We start from the raw sequence: 23,413 nt of genomic DNA on the forward strand, positions 1-23,413 counted from the left end.
GAGACTAAGTTATTTATAAAGGGCTTAGAATCAGTTCAGTTCAGTTCAGTTCAGTCGCTCAGTCGTGTCCGACTCTCCGCGACCCCGTGAATCACAGCATGCCAGGCCTCCCTGTCCATCACCAACTCCCAGAGTTCACTCAAACTCATGTCCATCGAGTCGGTGATGCCATCCAGCCATCTCATTCTCTGTCGTCCCCGTCTCCTCGCACCCCCAACCTTTCCCAGCATCAGAGTCTTTTCCAGTGAGTCAACCTGTCGCATGAGGTGGCCAAAGTATTGGAGTTTCAGCTTTAGCATCAGTCCTTCCAATGAACACCTAGGATTGATCTCCTTTAGAATGGACTGGTTGGATCTCCTTGCAGTCCAAGGGACTCTCAAGAGTCTTCTCCAACACCACAGTTCAAAAGCATCGATTCTTCGGCGATCAGCTTTCTTCACAGTCCAACTCTCACATCCATACATGACCACGGGGAAAACCATAGCCTTGACTAGACGGACCTTTGTTGGCAAAGTAATGTCTCTGCTTTTTAATATACTATCTAGGTTGGTCATAACTTTCCTTCCAAGGAGTAAGCTTAGAATAGTACCTAGCAAATACAGTATCGTTGCTTTTTAGTTGCTGTGTCTGATTCTTTTGTGACCCCATGAACTGTAGCCCACCAAGCTCCTCTGTCCATGGGATTTCCCAGGAAAGAATGCTGGAGTGGGTTGCCATTTCCTTCTCCAAAATACAGTATTAGTATTTGTTAAATAAATCCATATGTGTGTGTGTGTGTGCAGAACAAAGTCTAGGAAGGAATACAATACAGGGTTAACTGTTACCTTAAAGTGTTTCCTCTTTTTGTTTATCCACATCTTTTAGTTTCTTCCCAACACACATGTATTTCTGGTATAATTCTAAAAATCTATTCAAAAACTACTTTGCACTGAGAGTCTGTTTTTTTTTTTTTTAAATTGTACCTAAAAAAAAGTCTGTTTTATTACGATTTCATTACTTCCACAGGACTGTATCTCTAATTGTAAAAATCAACAGGAAAACAGGTGTCACTATAATGGAAGTTCTATTAATGCCAATTTTCTGGAACCATGTAGTAGGCAGCATTTGAAGCCAAATTCTTGAGAAGAAGGTGAAACAATTATCATCACATGCATTTTATTTTGCATGCATGGCCTGAAAATACTGTTTTCTAATAGAACTGAAATTTGTTTCCTTAGATAAGGTTGTTTAGTGATTAATAATTATATCCCTGCTTCTCTGGGCCAGGCTCAAAAGTCAATAAACATTAAGCTCTGGCTTCTAATATTACCACCATGGCAGGAGACAAATTAGTAAGGAGCAGCAGCAGCATTACTTTTGATGGACGGAGGTAGGGGTGAGACCAGGTCACTTACTCGGATTGCTGTCACTGCAACAGCCTTCCTGTTGCCTGCATCCAACTCCTTTTATTTGCTCTGGCTGAGAAGAAATCTTGGCAAGAATTTACACAGAAAAATCATGATCCAAGAGCAATTGTTATAATACCCATGTCTAGGACTGGCCTCAGCCATCCCAGCTGGAAAACCTCAAGGTGAAAGCATCAAAACTATTGTCATCAAGCAGTAATAAATAAAGCATCTACACTGAACATTACAAAATACTTCTGAGAGTTATTAAAGAAGATCAAAATGCATGGAAACAGACGTTATATTCATGGATTGTAAGATTCAATATTGTTAATATGTTCATTTTCCCTAAACTGATCTAAAGATTCCAGGCAACACCAAAAATCTCAGCAGGCCTTTTGTTTTAAAAAGAAACTGATAAGCCAATTAAAAATTTATATGGAAAAACAATGGATTTAGAACAGACAAAACAATCTGGAAAAAAAAAATTGGAAGACAAGCTACCTAATGTCAAGACTTACTATAAAGCTCCAGTAATCAAATAGATTAATGAAACAGACTAGAGAATTCAGAAACAGACGCATACATATACATCAGTTGATTTTCAACTGAAGTGCCAAGTAAATTCAATAAGGAAAGGTTTTTAAACAAATGCCGCTGAAACAACTGTATGTTCCTCAAAGCCTACCTGTATAAGTGAATATTGATTTGAGATGAATCACAGACCTAAATATAAAAAGCTGGAACCATAAAATTTCTATAAGAAAACATAGGAAGAAAAAAAAAAAAAGAAAAAGAAAACATAGGAAGAATTTTTATAATTTTAGGATAAGTAAAGATTTATTAGAGAGGACACAGAAAATATTAACTATAAAAGGAAAATATAGATAAATTAGGCTTATTAAAAATGGAAACATTCATTATGAAAATGAGTAAGTAAGCCACAGATTGGGAAAAATAGTCTCAATACATGACAAAGGACTCAAATTCAGAATACATGATAATAAAAAAACCCCAAATTACCTGATTTAATAAATGAGCAAAAGACTTGAGGAGACACTTTAGAAATGATACTTCACATGCCAGTTATCAGAGAAATGAAAATTAAAACCACGATGAGATATCATTTCACATCCACTAGAGTGGTAAAAATTAAAAAAACTGACAACATCAAAAGTTGGTGAGGATGTGGAGAACTAGAGCCTTTATCCATTGCTGGTGGGAATATATTTAAAGTGGTACAACCACTTTGGAAAATTGTTTGGCAATTGACATTCACTTCCTTAGCACCCCAGCAATTCTATTATTGGGTGTTTATCCAAGAGAAAGGAAAATATATGTCTACAAAAAGGCTTGTAGAAGCATATTCATAGACCTTATTCATAACTTCCTCAAAGTGAAAACAATCCATATAAATACAAGTAGGAGAATACATAAACACATTCTGATACACTTATATAATGAAATAACACTTAGGAATAAAAAGAAACCATTGATACACAAGACAAAGTGTATATTTCCCAAAAAATACCATGTTGAGCAAAAGAAGCCAGACACAAAAGACCATAGACTAAATGATTTCATTCACATGGAGGACAAACATAGGCAAAACAAATGTAGGCTGACAGAAATCAGAGAGTTGCCTTTGGGCTGGGGGAAATTGGACAGAAAGCAGATGAGAGAATTTTTTGGGCTGACAGAAATCCATTATATCTTATTTCTGGTGGTGGTTGCACAAACTGTATTAACTATAAGTAAGAATACTTAAATATTCTCAACCAGAATACTTAAAATCTGTTATTTTATTGTCTGTAATTATACCTCAATTTTAAAAAAGACATTCCAAGATAAAAGAGCATGGTATGTTTATAGGTGCAAATGACTAAGGTACTCAGGGCTGATGGTTGCTTCTTTTATTTAATTTTAGCCTAGAAAGCAAGAGTTCAAACCCCTGTCCCCATGATAAATTATTCCTGTGTTTTAATCCACAGCAATGAAAGAGTTACTTATTAAAGCCCTTTCTCATCATGACATGTGTCATACAGGGGACAGGGGTTGAAAATATCAATATCGATGAAATAAATTTTTACTCAGGGACTTGTAAAACAATAATCAGCAGCATGTGAGAAAAGACATGGCAGCTGGTTTTAAAAACTTTGGCTGGTGGAATAAGAACAATTTGAGTGGGGAGAATTACTCAAATAAGCCTCTGTACTCTGTTCCTTCTGTCTCCAAGTTACACTCAGTAAGTTTTACCCCCCCCAAAAAGAATTAATAAAAAATGACTGGTATCTGAAAAACAAATCCTGGGACCACACATTATATTACGATATAAAGAACTTAATTAATTCATGAACCTTTCTTTTGTACCATGATTTACTTCTACAGGCAAGGCACTGTGTCTCTTGCAACGCATCTTTATATCCCTAGAAGAATATAGGCCAGGATCTTGAAATTAGTGGATCTGCAATAATTGACTTGAATTAATAAATCAATGTACTGACTAATTAGTTAGAATTTAAGTCCCAATTACATGTTCTCGTAATGGGAAATTTACCAAAATTATTTTATAATATCTTCATATAAAATGTTTGAACCAGCAATGACCTCATTTGGCAATTTATGGGAAGTATATTTAAAAGAAGTAGATGAAATGATATAGAAGTCCAACTCACCCCAGCTTAAAAATGCAAGCATACTGTAACTATCTGCCTGGGTTTTTGAAAAAAATTATTTAAAAAGTACAATTGCTAAAAAATATAAAAAACAAAAAAAACCCCACCGAGTCAAGTTTTGGTCTCCATTTGAATCTCTAAATGATTATAAGAGTGTGAGTACACTATTCTGCACTGAACACCACACTGGCAAGATCAGAAAAGCTGTGAGATGAGAAGGAAATTGTTATTCCAGTGATGCAACCTCCTCTCCTGAGTCACTCTGCCAGCAGCTGAGACTTCAGAGGATTCTCACCATGAAAATCAGTGGTCCTTTAATCACACATTACAAGAGCATTTGCGATGCTTTGCAGGCAGCCCTCCTCTAAGACTTTCCTGCTGGGTTCTTTCCTGAGCACAATAGATTTAAGATGGCTACTGCTGTTTCCTAGTTATGCCAAGATTCTCCTGAATGCCACCGGGCTTCTATCACGGAGAGGGATGGCAAAACATCACATGTGAATATCTTGTTCTAAATGGGGACTCCCACGATCATGTTGTTTTTGGGAGAGCAGCTCTCTGGCTCCATGGATATCACTCGAACGGAGAAGCCATGTTCTTCTGCAGCTCTTGCTCGATCCAGATCCACCAGGTACATGCACTGTTTTCCTGAAATATGTAAAACTGGTATCATGAGATGCCCTTCAGCTAACAGTGCAGAGTCAGTTTGTTTGAGGGGCTCTACACAATGACAAAATATATTATGTAGAATGATGTTTGCCCCCACGTCCTGTTTGGTGTCTTTCAATTTAATTCTTGATCAGTATGGAGAGAAGACAGTAATAAATATAAGACAATTTCACAGATTTATTGCTGCTAGTAATTTAAACAACATTAATCTTTTAAGATGTATTATATAAATAAATCTCAAATTAAAACAACTACAAATTTCCCACTTTGGTAAAAATCCATGTTAAGACCTTTTCTCTTCACGCTCTATGAAAAGACATTATCTGCCATATTGTAAAAAAAAAAAAAAAAAAAAATCTGTCTTTAAGAATGTCCAAAATAACATCCAGACAAAGGCACACTTCAAAGACATTATATTTTTCACTTGGAGTTTTTAGGAAACAATGAAGAAATGAGAAATAGAATATATTTGAGAAAATTCTCAATTGTGTGCTGATTATTTCAGGTGGATATGTAATGCTGAGTGTAATATAATCTTAATTTAATAGAGTGCCCGCACTCCTATGAAACAGTGGTATTCATTTTCTTTCTAATCTTGGAAAACAAAAGAGGAAACCTGACTGGCAAGTAAAGCAGTTATTTTCTGTCCTCTGGCAAATGCAAACATCTACTTCAAAGTAGCTAGGGGAAAAAAAAAACAAAACCAAAACTGATTTGAGGTTGAATACATTCAAAGCTAAGGTTTACTTTTACACTTTCAATTTCTTTACGTTCAATATATAAACTTTTCATCATCTTGGAAAAAAAGGTTATTGACTATGCAGAACTTCATTTATTCTATTTTTTCTCAACAATTATAATAAGACCTATGCATCATTTTAAAATGATGTGTTTGAATGACAGTAGAAATTGCTAAGCTAAAACTGCCTTAGAAGTGAAGGTATAACTGAAATAGAAAAGTTCTTCTGAGGAAGACATGAATCCGCCCAGAAAAACAGAGGAAGGTGAAATCAGTAGCTAAGAAACTGACAACGAAAGATTAAAAATATTTTGTACATTTCCCTTAAAAGGCCCCATGCCAAAAAGGATGGACTGTGATGGAAACGTTATGAAAAGAGATGTCTAGAATTCCATTTAGGCTAAATGGCCCCTTCTTCATCAACAGCTGCATGGCTGTCATTCTTTTTTTTCCTTAAAATATTGTTCCTCCTTTAAGACATCTGTAAATGTGTCCCCCTCCACCCCACCTACCCTTCAATTTAAAATGAAACATTCTCTGTCAGAATGGGATGCTCTGCATTCCTTCAGTACCCACCCTAGGCTTACACTGCAGCTCATTTACCCTTGGCTGTGATCCCAGTCCGGTTAATTTTTCCTTTTGCATTACATGGAAGAGTCTCTTGTTTTTACATGTTGAAGAAGTGTCTTCACAACTGAAATTCAGTTGTTGGTAGTCTACCTTTTAGGGTCGGGGCAACTTCCTTATTAAATGTTTACGGAACAAAAGTAAGGCTTGTACTAAGAAGAGATGTAGAATTGATGGAGTCAGTGACTTTGAACCTCACTTTCCCTCCCTTTATGCCAGCAATCTTGCCAAAGGCTCCTCCTCAACTCTAGCAATTTCCCTTTCAGCCACTCCCTTCTCATTTGATGCCTAAAACATCAACAGGTACACCCCCAGCCACCACACCAATTATTCTTTCATTGAGTCTAGTGGAGTTGTAGCAAATGTAACTTGATATTTATGCGTAAATTGTCTCTCTCTCTATATATACACGTATGTGTATACATATGTATGTATGTATGTGTATATATATATATATATATTTGACTGTGCATTTAAATATGCATTCAGCTACTCAAAATGTGAGGATGGGAAAAAGGAGGAAGACGGAAAAAGAATCAGAGGGAGATTGCAAGCTTCTTCTATATATTCACACCCCTGGGTGTGAGACAAAGAAGGAAACCGCTTGTCCCTTCAGACTCAGGTCTCAAATGCCTCTCCAACCATGATTATATAGCTATGCTGACTTGGACTTTAGAGTTTACAGATAACTATTTTGCGTACAATGTGGTCTTTGAATGCAAACTAATTACTACACCCAGTGCTGGGCCAAAGAATCAGCAATCTGTTTTCTGCTCCATCATGACAGTCTTCAATGAGCGGTCTTTTGAATCATTTTTAAGATTAGTTTTGACTCCATTTGATCATGTTAAGCCCTAATTTTAGAACCTAACCTTCCAGTAATGTCACTGATGGTCACTACAAAAATGGAGTTTTACGTCTAGAAGCAAATAATTTGGGTTTACAGTGTGGCTTCACCATCCACCAGTCCTGGGAAAGATTTTGCCCCAGTTCCCCTACCTGTAAAATGTGAATAACAGCACATATTCCACATGTATTTTTATAAGAATTTACTGAGATAGTGAGTAAATTTAACTCAGAGCTAAAATGTGCAATAGCTGTTAGCTGCTGCTGCAGCTGCTGTCACTTCAGTTGTGTCCGACTCTGTGCGACCCCATAGACAGCAGCCCACCAGGCTCCCCCGTCCCTGGGATTCTCCAGGCAAGAACAATGGAGTGGGTTGCCATTTCCTTTTCCAATGCATGAAAGTGAAGTTGCTCAGTCGTGTCCGACTCTTAGCGACCCCATGGACTGCAGCCTACAAGGCCCCTTCATCCATGGGATTTGCCAGGCAAGAGTACTGGAGAGGGTTGCCATTGCCTTCTCCTGTTAGCCGCTATTATCTTTCTAAACGTGATTTCTCTTTCTAAAGCAAAGTCTTGGATAAATTCATTACTTAAACTTGAAATACTATTTTTCTTCCAAGTTAGGTAATGTTTAATATTACAAATGTCAAATAAATTGGTCTATGATTAATATTATATGAGTATATATTTTCTGTGAAAGAAAACATTATCATCCTTGTTTATACATTTTGTAATATATCAATTTTGGTATGCATAGTTGATTTTTCCATCTGTAGTATTTTCTTCTATGGCTTTTGAGAGATTCTTCAGTTTTTTTGTAACAGTAAGAAAAATATTTAACATAAATCTACTTAATGTATGAACACTGAAAATACATCTGGAAGTATTAATGTTAACAAAAAATGGAATAAAATATTTTTAGAGCTCTTTTCAAGATGGATTTTTTTCTGGGAAAAACAACTTTAATGTCTCACTGATAAATGGACCATATAGCGGCTTCCCACTTTCCTGTACAGCGTTGGTCCATTCCTTCCTAGGCATCGTGGACATAATCTATGCAACAGCTGCTCTGTGAAAACACATACCTATGAGCCTTCGCTGGGGTGGAAGCTGGACAGCTGTCTGGTCTGCAAATCTGCACAGAATCATGTGTTCCTGAAAGAAAAAGCAATAGAATGTGGCTTTTTAAAAAATCTTCTTTAAAGTTAAAAAAAAATTCACTTATTTTTCTGAAACTCTACATCGCTTAATTAAATAAAGTGCTGCACAGATAGCACTTTCGAAAGCAGCACATTTTCAGAAAATAGCACTCAATAACTTTTCTCCCTTTAAGTAGAGTGCTCTTCAGATGTAGTTCTTAAGAACAGATGCATGGAAGGCCCTTGGGGCTCTTTAACCAGTTGCTTTTAGCTAAAATATGGTTACAATTTGTGGTTATAATGTGTTAAACTCAAAGACCTAAAAGTCACTTATATTTCCCTTTTAATAAAATTTGAGTCTCAGGAACATGGCTCCAGGAAGACATTCTAAGTGGCTTTTCCTCCACTACAAGAAGGAAAGGAAGTACTGGAGATCATGGCTGTGGCCTCTGTAGTTCTCCCACATCCCCAGCACAATGCCTTCCGAGGAAAGGAGGCTGGCTCACTCCCTCCTCTCACTCGCTCCAGAAGGCTGCAGGAAGTGCATCTATTTAGATGCACACAGACGTGCTTAGCACTTCCCAGGTGGCACTAATGGTAAAGAATCCGCCTGCCAATGCAGAAGACTAGAGATGTTGGTTTGATCCCTGGAGGAGGGTAGATCCCCTGGAGGAAGGCATGGCTACCCACTCAGGCACGCAGATGCACTTTACATCAGACTGAAAAGGGGACTGGAAAGAACAGAAGTGACATTACTGCTTCTGCTTCACAATTTTAGGAAAGATTACCTTACTGAAGAAGAACAAGGCTTTAAAGGGACAGAGAGGGAAACGATCTGCCCTGCACTCTTAAATCTGCAACTACACAAAGGTGAGTGATTAGGAGCTAAGATAACTGCAGTGTTCCCATGACAACTGTGCATTCAGAGCAGCTGTGGTTTCCAAGTGTGTAGAAGATCTTCCCCGACAGCTTAGCAAACTTGCTAAACTCAGATCTATCATTTGTCTCCTTGGGTTTTTGGACATTCAATTAGAGAACTCAATTTTTTCTAAAGGGTTATTCTGATTAACTTATTAAATAAGTTTTTGTGAGATGCTGTTTCTTTTTGAAGGGTTACTTTTGTCTCAACTTTTACACATTAAAAAAAACCACTTTAATGCTCACTATAAAATTTAGTGGTAATGGGTGGTGGTTTAGTCGCTAAGTCGTGACTGACTCTTGCGACCCCATGGACTGTAGCCCACCAGGCTCCTCTGTCCACGGGATTTTCCAGGCAAGAATACTGGAGTGGGTTGCCATTTCCTTCTCCAGGGGATCTTCCCGACCCAGGAATTGAACCTGGGTCTCCTGCATTGCAGGCAGATTCTTTAGCAACTAAGTTATGAGGGAAGCCCGATACTAATAAAATGATTCAAATGAATAACTTTTATTAAGGTCCAGGGAACAGGCATAAACAAAGGGGAAGAAGAAAAGTTTAGAACTCTATAATTGGAAGAAAAGTCAATGCAAAGCCTACCCTTTGTCCACATGTTTATAAATTAAGATTCACTTTAAATAAAGACAATGTTGCGACAATCAGAACCTCAGATGAGGTTCGTTTCCCTTGTCCTGATAAATCTCAACATATTTTATTGGAATTACCTGTGTAAGTGTTCTTCCCAGTAGAAGTTACATTCTGAAGGGGGAAGGTATATAGGAGGTACATAAGGGTTTGCTGGCTAAATTGAACTGTGGAGAAAAATACTTCCAAAGTGACTCTCAAGATAATAGGGCACTAAGTCCATTCGGTTCTGCCTGCCATCCACCCACCATGGTTAAGAAATACTGAGATATCATCTTGCAACAGCATGCAAGAGGTTTAAGACTTCATAGTGAATTCACACTTAAAAAGATACTCAAAGGGTAGGTGGGGTGGCCAAGCAGATTTGGGGTGTGGGAGGAAGAGGAAATAAACAGAACTGGGGTACCAGGGAGTTTTATGTTCTCTGGAAGTGCCTGGGTGCCCTGTGTCTTCTGACCCTAGAAATTTTAGATTTCTTTTCCCAGACAGTGAGGCTGTGGCACCCGACTTTTCATTGCCCTAGGTTTTTCACCTAGCATCCTAGAGGAGGGATTCAAGCAAGGGTCTAGTGTTTGTTCTTTGTTTATTTTTCAGTTCATTTTTTATTTTAAGGCCTTTGGCAAAAAAGATGAGGTATTTTAAATATTATGAAAATAAAGTCCCTGAGGTCCTAATGTTTCCCAAAAAACCTATAGTTCCCTAGAATATGAAGATTTTAAATCCAGTAAGCAAAGGTGAAATAATTCTGGTTCTGGATGAATGCATGAACACTCAAGTTCTGTACTTGGATGGGTGGGGGTGGGAGAGTTGGGGAAGCAGGAGAGGTGAGGGTAGGACATGCGGCAGGAGACACAGCTAGAGAAGGGTGTTTAAAAGTTGTAAAGTAGAGGTGAGGGAGATACAGAGGCCAAGGTAGAAGAAATGAGCATTTCTAGGTTACTTTATCTCACAGTTTCTCTGTTGGAAGGGGAAGAAGGTAAAATTCCTAGAAAGCAGGGGCTGATATATAAAATGAGACTGAGATTGCATATTTGTAGTGAGTCTGCACAAGAAGAGTAATTAACCAAACTAAGAATACAGACTAATTTATTAGCTTTTAATGGGATTATTTGTATATTTCTCTCAAATATCATCATTTCTTAGATTGTATTATATCACATCACTGATCAATTAATTAGTTCATAGTGATGGTCAGAAAGCCGCTCAGACTGGTGACTCAAAACTATGCAATGTTCTGACGACTGTTGGAAGACAGTTCTCTGTGGGTCTCTTGTGTTTCTTTACATCTTATGAGAAGAGGCACTGTCTCTGTTCCAGACCAGGGACTGTCAAACTATGTCTGGCCCATTGGCCATATTCAGTCTATGAACTGTTTTTGTATGGCTTGCAAATTAGGAAGGGTTTTCACACTTTCAAAGAGTTGTACACCAGTAACAACAATGACAAGGACGATGTAGAGTATGTGGGAGACCTGCAAGTGCCCAGCAAAGCCTGAAGTACTTACTACCTTTTACAGAAAAAATCTGCCTCTGTTCCAGATAATCCTTTCAAAGTGAACAGTCCTGGAAACTATATAGACTTGGAAACTCCCCTTCTCTCCCTCTGCAGAAAAGGGGAGGCATGCTTACTTAAAGAATACATCTTAAAATATTTGGGTTTTCTAGCTCAGGTTTCCTTCCCTGCAATGCAATTCACTGTATATGCAGGTGTCACCTGGCCCTTTCTGTGCTGCCCTGTGGGAACTGGGGCTCAGGGAGTCACTGTGAAACTGATGATAGTCCAGCTACTCCTACTGCTGTGAGCAATACTGCCCTTTGCCTCTGACTCAGGGGTTTCCTATCTTCTGCTAGCATCCATGAAAACTGTGCCAGGCCAACTTGTTAGCTTGTGAGTAGGGTCTACTCTCAGACTTTTTGCAAATCTTGTCAGCTACGTGAAGATTAATCTTGACTTGCCAAAAAGAAAAAATATCTGTGTTAGATGCTCAGGAGTGATTCAAGTGTAACTAGATTATATACTCCATTAGAAATTTTGAGAGAGAAAATATAAAGAAGGAATAAAAAGTATATGGCAAAACATTTAGAGCTTTTAAAAGTTTCTTGTATGACAGTGTATGACCTAGCAATCCCACTGCTGGGCATACACACTGAGGAAACCAGAATTGAAAGAGACATGTGTACCCCAGTGTTCACTGCAGCACTGTTTATAATAGCCAGGACATGGAAGCAACCTAGATGTCCATCGGCAGACCAGTGGATAAGAAGGCTGTGCTACATATACACAATGGAATATTACTCAGCTATTAAAAAGAATGCATTTGAATCAGTTCTAATGAGGTGGATGAAACTGGAACCTATTATACAGAGTGAGGTAAGCCAGAAAGAAAAACACCAATACAGTGTACTAACGCATATATATGGAATTTAGAAAGATGGTAATGATAACCCTTTATGCGAGATAGCAAAAGAGACACAGGTGTATAGAACAGACCTTTGGACTCTCTGGGAGAAGGCAACGGTGGGATGATTTGAGAGAATAGCTTTGAAACATGCTGCTGCTGCTGCTGCTAAGTCACTTCAGTCGTGTCCGACTCTGTGTGACCCCACAGACGGAAGCCCACCAGGCTCCCCCGTCCCTGGGATTCTCCAGGCAAGAACACTGGAGTGGGCTGCCATTTCCTTCTCCAATGTGTGAAAGTGAAAAGTGAAAGTGAAGTCGCTCAGTCGTGTCTGACCCTTAGCGACCCCACAGACTGCAGCCTACCAGGCTCCTCCATCCATGGGATTTTCTAGGCAAGAGTACTGGAGTGGCTTGCCATTGCCTTCTCCGAGCATTGAAACATATATATTATCATATATGAAACAGATCGCCAGTCCAGGTTCGACGCATGAGACAGGGTGCTCAGGGCTGGTGCACTGGGATGACTCTGAGGGATGGGATGGAGAGGGAGGTGGGAGGGAGGGTCAGGATGGGGAACACATGTATACCCATGACTGATTCATGTCAATGTATGGCAAAACCCACCAAATATTGTAAAGTAATTAGCCTCCAATTAAATTAAAAAAAAAGTTACCTTGTATGATAATGTTTTCTTGAATTGTTCACTGAAATTGAAAAGAAAAATGAATTAGTTAAATACCAAAGATTAAAGAGTGGAAATAGTCTCAGAGAAAACTATAAACAAAAATACGTATTTTATCTGAAGGGTATAATGCTATCCTGAACTAAAAACAATGCCAGTTTGAAGTATCTTCATAAAATGACAAAAGCACATTATCTGTATCTGATTCATCTTAAAGAATTTCTTTCGAAGATTATTTACAGTATTAGAGAAGCACAATCACTTTTTTCTCTTCCTTGCATGGGTGCACACAGATTCAGGCATGTTAAAAATGTAGGTTTTATTGTTATTCTGAAGCATAGGGGCTGTTCCGAGTTGTCTGGTACCTGGCCCAAGGGTCATTAGGGCAAGGGGACAGTGGGGCCTGGGAGTGGACCCCTAATGACAAAGGGAGCAAGTGTCAGTAAATCCACAGAGAAGTGGAAAAGTTGACAGACACTAAATTGAGACTTTAAAATCAGTTAAGTGAGACTTATAGACTGAACAACTCAAATGAACATATTTAATCTATCCTATATTTAACAGGCCTAATATGATCAGCTGGATTCTCAATAACCATAAATCAAATGAAATGTCATAAACACCAAGAATGGCCCTCCACTAGGGTGAGTTCAGGGCTTTCCAGGTGGCTCAGTGGTTAAGAACCTGCCTACTAATGCAAGAGACATAGGTTTGATGCCTGGATGGGGAAAATTCCCTAGAGGAGGAAATGTTAACCCGCTCCAGTAATCTTGCCTGGAAAATACCATGGACAGTGGAGCCTTGCGGGCTACAGTCCATGGGGTCACAAAGAGTGGGATGTAACTGAGCAGGCGCGCAGGTTGAGTTAAAGTGATGACAATGAAAATGTCTCCCTTTTCTGTGTGAGGTAAGGAGGACAGTAAATATGGCCATTGAGCTTGCAGGTTAATCATCACCACCCTCGGGAAGAATTTAAACTACTGCTGTAGTTAGCAACAGCTCATGTTTACTGAGTACGTACTCTGTACCACTTGTAAGTGATTTACGTGTATAACATTCAATTCTCATAAAAACCCTGAGGTAGATATTATTATGGACTTCCCTGGTAGCTCAGACGGTAAAGCGTCTGCCTACAATGCAGGAGACCCAGGTTCGATCCCTGGGTCTGGAAGATCCCCTGGAGAAGAATGGCAACCCACTCCAGTACTCTTGCCTGGAAAATCCCATGGATGGAGAAGCGTGGTAGGCTACAGTCCGTGGGGTCGCAGAGTCCGACACGACTGAGCGACATCACTTTCACTTTCAGATATTATTATAATCTCCCTTTTGTAGATGAGGAAATGTAGGCAAAAAGTGTTTAAGTAGATTGCCTGAGGTGAAACAATTTACAAAAGAATGAGGAGCCAATATCAGCGCCTGGGCAGAAAACTTTCAGGTCCTAAGCACTTGACCACTGCCCTCTATTGCCTCTCATAGGTGATGATTTCCTCTGAGAAGTACACAGAGGAGTGCTGACTTCCAGTCAGCTAACTCCTCGGCAGATCTGTTCTAAATTTCAGCAAGAGCTGGATCCAGGAGTAGATATGGAGGGGCAGACATGGAGGAGATCCTCTCTTCCTTATGCAGCTTATAAACAATGCTTGCCATTGTGGAAAAGGAAATGAGCTGGAGCCTGGAATCTCATTGCAACTTTATATCAAAAGAGTTTTGTGTATTGATTTAACACCCATATTGATACCTTGTGGCAGAACACAAGATTTCACCTTTTTGGAAAATTAAACTTGGAGGTGTTCTGAATGAAACCGTAACAGCAAGGGCATGTGACAAAGGCAGCCCGTGTTTTGAGGCAGTGTTCGATCACCATGTCTGTTGCCACTCCACACGCATGCAAGGCCACCTGGAAAATAAGACCAGATCGCAGCACTAAGTTCTTTTTTAACTAACAGTGCTACTTTGTGCCATTAGGAAAAAAAATAACAAAACTGTAAGGATTGTTCCTTATGAGGTTTCCAGTTACCAGAAAGTTATTTCATAGTAGTTTAAATAGTTCTCATTTGGACATGCCAAAGGACTAATTAGGTATTCATATTAATTAAGAAAATTAAGCAAGAGGTTGAAAGATTACAAATGGAACATTTATAATGGAGCATAAGATTCATTCAGTGGAAAAGCTGATGTCATGTTAAACATGGAAGATTCAGTATGTATGCAAGTCTAAACTAACGCTCTTACTGATTGAAACTTTAGTTCAATTGTGGCATCCTGGCAAGAACTCTACTTGGAAATCAGAATTTCTAGTTCAGAAGTCTAATTGGCTTGGTGATCCTGGGATGCTTGAAATTTAAAATCTTTGGGCTTCAGTTTCCTCCACCATAAACTATGGTTAATAATACTGACACATCACAATGCTGTTGCAACACTAAACAGAAGTGTATTTGAAAACACTTTTTCAAATGCCATTTGAAACATCAGTGTTGTATAAAACTGATCAAATCATATTTATGTAGCTCCTTTTTATATTCATAGAATTACAATTCTTAACACTGAATGATGATTTGTGTGAAATATTCTTAAGAGTTTATTTAAAAAGGAAAAACACTGTGGACTGAAGTCATGATTAGTGCATCAATAATTCATGAAAAGAAAAATAAAATGATTTTAAAATATTTTTAGAATAAATGCCTTAAATATATCTATACTGTACCATTATCTAAAGTAGACCATTTTGAAAATTATTAGGCTAAATAAGGAAAATTAGGACTCCAAAAGGAAATCAGATGTAGGGATCCTGAAAGATGAAGCATTTTGTCAGAAAAATGCTCAGATCTCATTCTGAACAGAGGCAAGTTGTACTGGATTATAATTGTTCTTTCTAGACACAAATCTTTCAACTTCAGGGTAGGGAGGGGGCTGAAGGGCTTTTAGGGTGAAGACAAGGAGGTTTTCTGGAAATTTCTGGATATTAAGTAGTGTAAGTCAGATTCGTCTTTTGAACTGGCAGACCAAAGACAAAGCTGTATTGAGAAGAGGAAAGCAGGCTCTCTGCTCTCAGCCCTGCTCCTGAATTCTCCCCTCCTTGCAGGCTTCCATCAACTCCATAGAGGTCAACTATCTCCGTGGTTGCTGTCAACCACCTTTCCCGCTTCACTCTGCGAGTGTCACCCAGGAAGGCTGCTCTCCAGTGAAGGGAGCAACAACTAATGGATAGGAAAGAACCTGGATTTTTTCATCTGCCCACTTTAAAAAAAAAAATCAGTTCTGCAGGGTGAAATTCAGGCTAGTTCTTATTCTCATTGAATGGCTGGAGAAAATCTCATAGTGAAAAATTATAGATGCACTTTCCCCTGGAGGGAGAGAGAAGAGAACCAACACTCACCCCATGCCCTTTATGTGTTGGCAACTATGCTGGGTGATGGCACGCACATCCTCCGACGCTCACAACAGCCCTGAAAGATTTTATTATCTCCATCCGAGAAGTGAGGAAACTCAAGCTTGGAGAAATTAAGTATATGCTCTCAACAAAGCAGCTCCTGAGGGGCAGGATCTGACCCATGTAGTTCAAGGGTCAACTGTACTATGCTTATTCCTGTATTGGCGGGGGGAGAATGTTTATAGCGTGGATACCCTGGACAAAGAAATGAGTCATGTCCTGGGCTGGTTGGAGGACAGTGTGTAACTTCAAATTTAGGAATTGGGTTGTTTTTTTTTTTTTTTTCAATTTTCCATTTAATATTTCAGATCAAAACTGACCACAGGTAACTAAAACCAAGGAAAGCAAAATTACAAAGACGGGGGTGGGGGGAATATTGTACATTCCTTCTCATTTCCTTTATCTCATTGGTCCTACTATCTTCTGGAATTACACCACCATAGGGAACTAGCATGTATTCAGGGTCTGCAAGATGTAAAAATCTTTACATAGATATTTTTTCTTGTTTTAATCACTTAATTATTTTCTTCTTTAAATTAATACTTTAAATAGCTCTTACTATGTCTCTTGCAATATCATGACAAGGTCACCTAGACAGCAAGCATTCCAGATGAACTCTGAATCCAGGTCTGAAGCTCACAGCCTTTCCACTACATCATGCTATGCCTTCCCTGACCAACATATTTGCAGCTGGAAGGAACCCTTAGAGACCATCTGTTTCAGTGAAGAATTTCTGGGGGTCACTCTTAGCTTCACCACTGATTTAAGAGAAGAAGGAATGGAATATGTTCTAGTTACACATGAAGGAGTGACACAGGAAGGAAGGGACAAAGAGAAATATATCTAATTTTTTTTTCTTAAACCACTACTATTTACAGAAACTGGTATGAAATCTAATTTCTAATTACATTTTAAACATCTGACCAGAGAGTTTGTAATATAATATATAAAGGATAAATAAGATTTATTAATATATACACTGGATAGATCTGACAACTGTAGAAAGAGCATTAAACATAAACTATGAGTATCTAATAAAGGTTAATGTGCTGGGGGAAAACACCATACTTAATCAACAATTAGTGGAGAACAAAGCAAACAAGTATTTCGCTGACCCCCAAAATACGGTATTGTGGTTCTCTGTAAATACACTGAATTCTAATAAAAGATAAAAATTGAAGTATAAAAGTATCTATTGGCCAAGGTAATGCATATTCCAAAGTATATGTAAATATTATTGATCCAAATAAATGCTGAAGAATTCAGGGACTATAAATTAAGGGCTTTTCCCTTACTTTTCCTTACTTCAATTAATCTTATTTAATATATCTCCTAAAAATTCTAAGTATAACACATCCTATGATGTAAGCCAGTGAAATATAACTGAACAGCCAAGAAACTTCAAACCATGTATCTTTGCTATATGTGGTAGTAAATAAAAGAAATTAATCATCACTCACTCTCAGAATGTCTTTCAACTGGCAGCTTCTAAAAAACAAGGCAAGATTCTAGACAAAACTGATTGATTCTTCTCTAAGAAAACATATGTTGATAAAGATACATATATTCTAAAACAATATATGTTGGTAAAGACAGTAAGCCTATGCCTTATTCATAACCCCAAAACTAAGCTTGTGCTAGATTTATGATTTTACTAGGCATCCTATCCTTGGGGTTGTTTTTCTTTGCTTTGGTTTTTTTTTTTTTTAAGATTAATTTAACATTTAATAGTATTTTCCTAGTCCAAACCACAGATATAGATGTTGTATTCCCCATTTTACAAAAAGACCAAGTGGCTAGTCCAAGGTCATAAATGACGAAGACAAGATTTAATCTCAATCTGTCTGACACCATTATTCTAATTCTCTATGTTCCTTGTCTACTTCTTTCTTTAGATGTAAGGAGCGAATAGGAAATCACTCCAATCCCAGCTCTCACATTAACTTTCTATGTTCCTCTTCCCCAAGCGCAGCCTCAACTTTTGTATTTACAAAATGAGAAAGCTAAACTGAATCATCTCTAAATTTGCCTCAACCCAATCATGCTCTGACCCACTGCTTCTCAAAGAAGGATTCTTAACCAGATATCTTAGACAGAAGCAAGCTTGGTCTCAACTGATCTCCTGTTCTCCCTCTTCAAAAACTTTCATGCAATATATTATAGGAAATTGACTTTAAAATTCAAATAACGCTAAAAAGGAGGGAATGACTAAAACAGTTCCTTGTTCTATACACACTTCACTCCAAGAGAAAGTCTGGTGAACAGATAATGCTTTTCAACTCATTGGTTTTCTTTCCTGAAATCCATCTGTTTTTCTATACAATAAATGTATATTGCTTCTTTCAAATCAAAACTAGTGAGGTATCACCTTACTCCAGTCAGAATAGCCATTGTCAAAAAGTCTACAAATAATAAATGCTGGAGAGGGTGTGGATAAAAAGGAACCCTCCTACACAGTTAGTAGGAAAATAAATTGGTGCAGACACTATGGAGAACAGTATGGAGGTTCCTTATAAAACTTAAAATAGAGTTACCATATGATCCAGCACTCCCACTCCTGGGCATATATCGACAGAAAACCATAATTTGAAAAGATACCTGCAGCACAATTTTCACTGCAGCATTATTTATAATAGCCAAGGCATGGAAGCAACTTAAGTGTCCATCAACAGAAGAATGGACAACAAAGATGTGAGATAGGGTCTTCCCTGGTGGTCCAGTGGTGAAGACCCCAAGTTCCCAATGTAGAGGGCCAGATCCAACCCCCGGTCAGGGAACTAGATCCCACATGCTACAACTAAGTTCACATGCTGCAACTGAAGGATCCCAGATGCTGCAACGAAGATCAAAGATTTCAAGAGCTGAAACTAAACGAAGACCCAGCACAGCCAAAAAAATAAACACATTAAAAAAAAAAGAGCTGTCTGCCCTCACGGTTCAGCAGAGGTTCTGATACCTGAAGGCAATTCTGAAAAACAAAAAAGAAGATGTTATATATATATGTATATATTATGTATAATAATGTATACATATATAATATATATATGTATAACATATATATATTATACACACACACACATTATACATATAATATATATAACATAGATATGTTATAATGCATTTATTATATAGATATAATATATATTATATACCTGAAGGCAATTCTGAAAAACAAAAAAGAAGATGTAATATATATATGTTATATATATATATATGTATATATTATGTATAATAATGTATACATATATAATATATATATGTATAACATATATATATTATACACACACACATTATACATATAATATATATAACATAGATATGTTATAATGCATTTATTATATAGATATAATATATATTATATGTGTGATTAATATATTAATATATGTTATGATATTATATACTAAATATACATTATATATTAATGTTTGTGTGTATATATATATATATATATAAAACTTATGGGCTTTCCTGGTGGCTCAGCTGGTAAAGAATCCGCCTGCATTGTGGAGACCTTGGTTTGATCCCTGGGTTGGGAAGATCCCCTGCAGAAGGGAAAGGCTACCGACTCCAGTATTCTGGCTTGGAGAATTCCATGGACTGTAGAATCCAAGGGGTTGCAAAGAGTTGGACATGACTGAGCAACTTTCACACACACATATATACATATAATATATAGTTATATATGTTATATATATATATGACCCCTGATGTGCTGCAGTCCATGGGGTTGCAAAGAGTCAGACATGACTTAGTGACTGAACAACAACAATGTTATATATAAGACACACAATGGAATAGATACATTCAGTTCAGTTCAGTTCAGTCGCTCAGTCATGTCCGACTCTTTGCAACCCCATGAATCACAGCACGCCAGGCCTCACTGTCCATCACCAATTCCCGGAGTTTACTCAAACTCATGTCCATCGAGTCGGTGATGCCATACAGCCATCTCATTCTCTGTTGTCCCCTTCTCCTCCCACACCCAATCCTTCCCAGCATCAGAGTCTTTTCCAGCGAGTCAACTCGTTGCATGAGGTGGCCAAAGTATTGCAGTTTCAGCTTTCGCATCAGTCCTTCCAATAAACACCCAGGATTGATCTGCTTTAGAATGGACTGGTTGGATCTCCTTACATTACTTAGCCTTTAAAAATGAAATAGCATTTGCAGCAACATGGATGGACTTACAGATTATCACACTAAGTGGAGTAAGTCAGGCAGAGAAAGACAAATACATGATATTGCTTATACATGGAATCTAAAAAAATATATAAATGAATTTATTTACAAAACAGAAATACCCACAAACACAGAAAACAAACTTACAGTCATGAAAGGGAAAAGAAGGGATAAATTAGAGCCTGAGATTAACAGATAGACACTACTATATATAAAATAGGTAACCAACAAAAACCTACTGTATATACCCAACATTTTGTAATAATCTATAAGGGAAAAGAATCTGAAAAAGAATATGTGTATATATATATATATATACATATATATTTACATAAACATATATATATCTGAATCACTGTGCTGTATGCCTGAAACTAACATGACATTGTAAATCAACCATACTGTAATTAAAAAATGTATACTGCTCTTTCGATTTGTAAATATTAGACATCATCTATTGATTTTCTGTTATGGGAGATAAAGTGGGGTGTGTTTTTGCATTATTTATATGCCCTTTCCCTTTGGTCATCCTCTTAATATTACCTCCAAATTTTAGTTACGTGTTCATGAAGTGTCTCTTATTATTATTTCTTTGTATATTAACTGTAGGTATAGTTCACTGCTGAGCTAACTATGCTGTAAAATTTTTCTTCTTAACATCCAAGACTTTCCCTGCACAAAAGTTCTATAAAATGTTCTATGGTACAATTTTCCACTATGTGAAAATTTTTAAATAATTGGCCAGTTCCATTTTTCTTTCCTGAAGATATCTTTCCTAGGCCTTCTGACCTTTCACTAAAACCTGGATTCACAGCTTTCTAGGCCTAACACCTAGCTCTGTCTGGTCCTGTGACTTTCCTTTGCCATCAGACTAAGAACTCCCTTCACCCACTCTTGTATTAGATACCATTTATTCCTTTTTATTCCATCTTTAATTCAGCCAAAGGTGGAGAAACCCTAAACAGGCAGCAAAAACAAGACCGGGAGCTGACTGTGGCTCAGATCATGAACTCCTTATTGCCAAATTCAGATGTAAATTGAAGAAAGTAGGGAAAACTACTAGACCATTCAGTTCACTTCAGTTCAGTCACTCAGTCATGTCTGACTCTTTGCGACCCCATGGACTGTAGTACGCCAGGCCTCCCTGTCCATCACCAACTCCCGGAGTTTATTCAAACTCATGTCCATTGAGTGGTCTAGTGGTTTTCCCTACTTTCTTCAATTTAAGTCTGAGGAGTTCATGCTCTGAGCCACAGTCAGCTTTTGGTCTTGTTTTTGCTGACTGTATAGAGCTTCTCCATCTTTGGCTGCAAAGAATATAATCAATCTGATTCTAGTATTGACCATCTGGTGATGTCCATGTGTAGACTCTTCTTCTGTGTTGTTGGAAAAGGGGTTTGCTATGACCAGTGCGTTCTCTTGGCAAAACTCTATTAGCCTTTGCCCTGCTTCATTCTGTACTCCAACGCAAAATTTGCCTGTTACTCCAGGTGTTTCTTGACTTCCTACTTTTGCATTCCAGTCCCCTATAATGAAAAGGACATCTTTTTTGGATGTTAGTTCTAGACCATTCAGGTGTGACCTAAATCAAATCCCTTACAGTGGAAGTGACAAACAGATTCAAGGGGTTAGATCTGATAGACAGAGTGCCTGAAGAACTATGGACTGAGGTTCGTGACATTGTACAGGAGGCATTGATCAAGGCCACCCCCAAGAAAAAGAAATAAAAAAAGGCAAAATGGTTGTCTCAGGAGGCCTTACAAAGAGCTGTGAAAAGAAGAGAGGCGAAAGGCAAAGGAGAAAAAGAAAGACACACCCATTTGAATGCAGAGTTCCAAAGAACAGCAAGGAGAGATAAGAAAGCCTTCCTCAGTGATCAATGCAAAAAATAGAGGAAAACAATAGAATGGGAAAGACTAGAGATCTCTTCAAGAAAATTAGAGATACCAAGGGAACATTTCATGCAAAGATGGGCACAATAAAGGACAGAAATGGTATGGACCTAACAAAAGCAGAAGGTATTAAGAAGAGGTGGCAAGAAACCCCAGAAGAACAATACAACAAAGATCTTCATGACCCAGAGAATCATGATGGTGTGATTACTCACCTAGAGCCAGACACCCTGGAATAAGAAGTCAAGTGGGCCTTAGGAAGCACCACTATGAACAAAGCTAGTGAAGGTGATGGAATTCCAGTTGAGCTATTTCAAATCCTAAAAGATGATGCTGTGAAAGTGCTTCATGCAATATGCCAGCAAATTCGGAAAACTCAGCAGTGGCCACAGGACTGGAAAAGGTCAGTTTTCATTCTAATCCCAAGAAAGGCAATGCCAAAGAATGCTCAAACCACCGCACAATTGCACTCATCTCACATGCTAGGAAAGTAATGCTCAAAATTCTCCAAGCCAGGCTTCAACAGTACATGAATCATGAACTTCCAGATGTTCAAGCTGGATTTAGAAAAGGCAGAGGCACCAGAGATCAAATTGCCAACATCCTCTGGATCATTGAAAAAGCAAGAGAGTTCCAAAAAAACATCTACTTCTGCTTTATTGACTATGCCAAAGCCTTTGACTGTGTGGATTACCACAAACTGCGGAAAGCTCTTAAAGAGATGGACATACCAGACCACCTTACCTGCCTCCTGAGAAATCTGTATGCAGGTCAAGAAGCAACATTTAGAACCAGGCATGGAACAATGGACTGGTTCCAAATAGGAAAAGGAGTACGTCAAGGTTGTATATTGTCACCCTGTTTATTTAACTTATATGCAGAGTGCATTATGAGAAATGCCAGATTGGATGAAGCACAATATGGAATCAAGATTGCCGGGAGAAATATCAATAACCTCAGATATGCAGATGACACCACCTTATGGCAGAAAGCGAAGAAGAACTAAAGAGCCTTTTGGTGAAGGTGAAAGAAGAAAGTTTAAGTTTAATCATGAGTTTAATTTGGCTTAAAACTCAACATTCAGAAAACTAAGGTCATGGCATCTGGTCCCATCACTTCATGGCAAATAGATGGGGAAACAGTGGAAACAGTGACAGACTTTATTTTTTTGGGTTCCAAAATCACTGTAGATG

At 38.1% G+C, this 23,413-nt stretch overlaps 1 protein-coding gene across 3 annotated transcripts in view; it reads right to left on the bottom strand.

Annotated features, from left to right (window-relative positions):
* Window positions 1–1,645: 1,645 nt before the first annotated feature.
* The window catches only part of GSTCD (glutathione S-transferase C-terminal domain containing), a 143,195-nt gene continuing 121,427 nt past the window's right edge, over window positions 1,646–23,413 (bottom strand). For 2 of the 3 annotated variants that reach the window (XM_088836186.1, XM_055433942.2), the window contains 4 exons: window positions 14,486–14,619; window positions 12,714–12,744; window positions 8,026–8,095; window positions 1,646–4,708 (listed from right to left, as the gene is read on the bottom strand). In XM_088836186.1, coding sequence (XP_088692312.1) covers window positions 4,572–4,708; window positions 8,026–8,095; window positions 12,714–12,744; window positions 14,486–14,619 — 372 coding nt within the window. In that variant the 3' untranslated portion in view covers window positions 1,646–4,571. Of the gene's footprint in view, window positions 4,709–8,024; window positions 8,096–12,713; window positions 12,745–14,460; window positions 14,620–23,413 lie in introns of those variants that run through there. The other variant, XR_008687001.2, reaches the window with a different exon arrangement.

Source organism: Moschus berezovskii, chromosome 5 (assembly GCF_049115385.1).
Source record: "Moschus berezovskii isolate FMDL1 chromosome 5, NW_MosBer_1.0, whole genome shotgun sequence".
NCBI lineage: Eukaryota > Metazoa > Chordata > Mammalia > Artiodactyla > Moschidae > Moschus > Moschus berezovskii.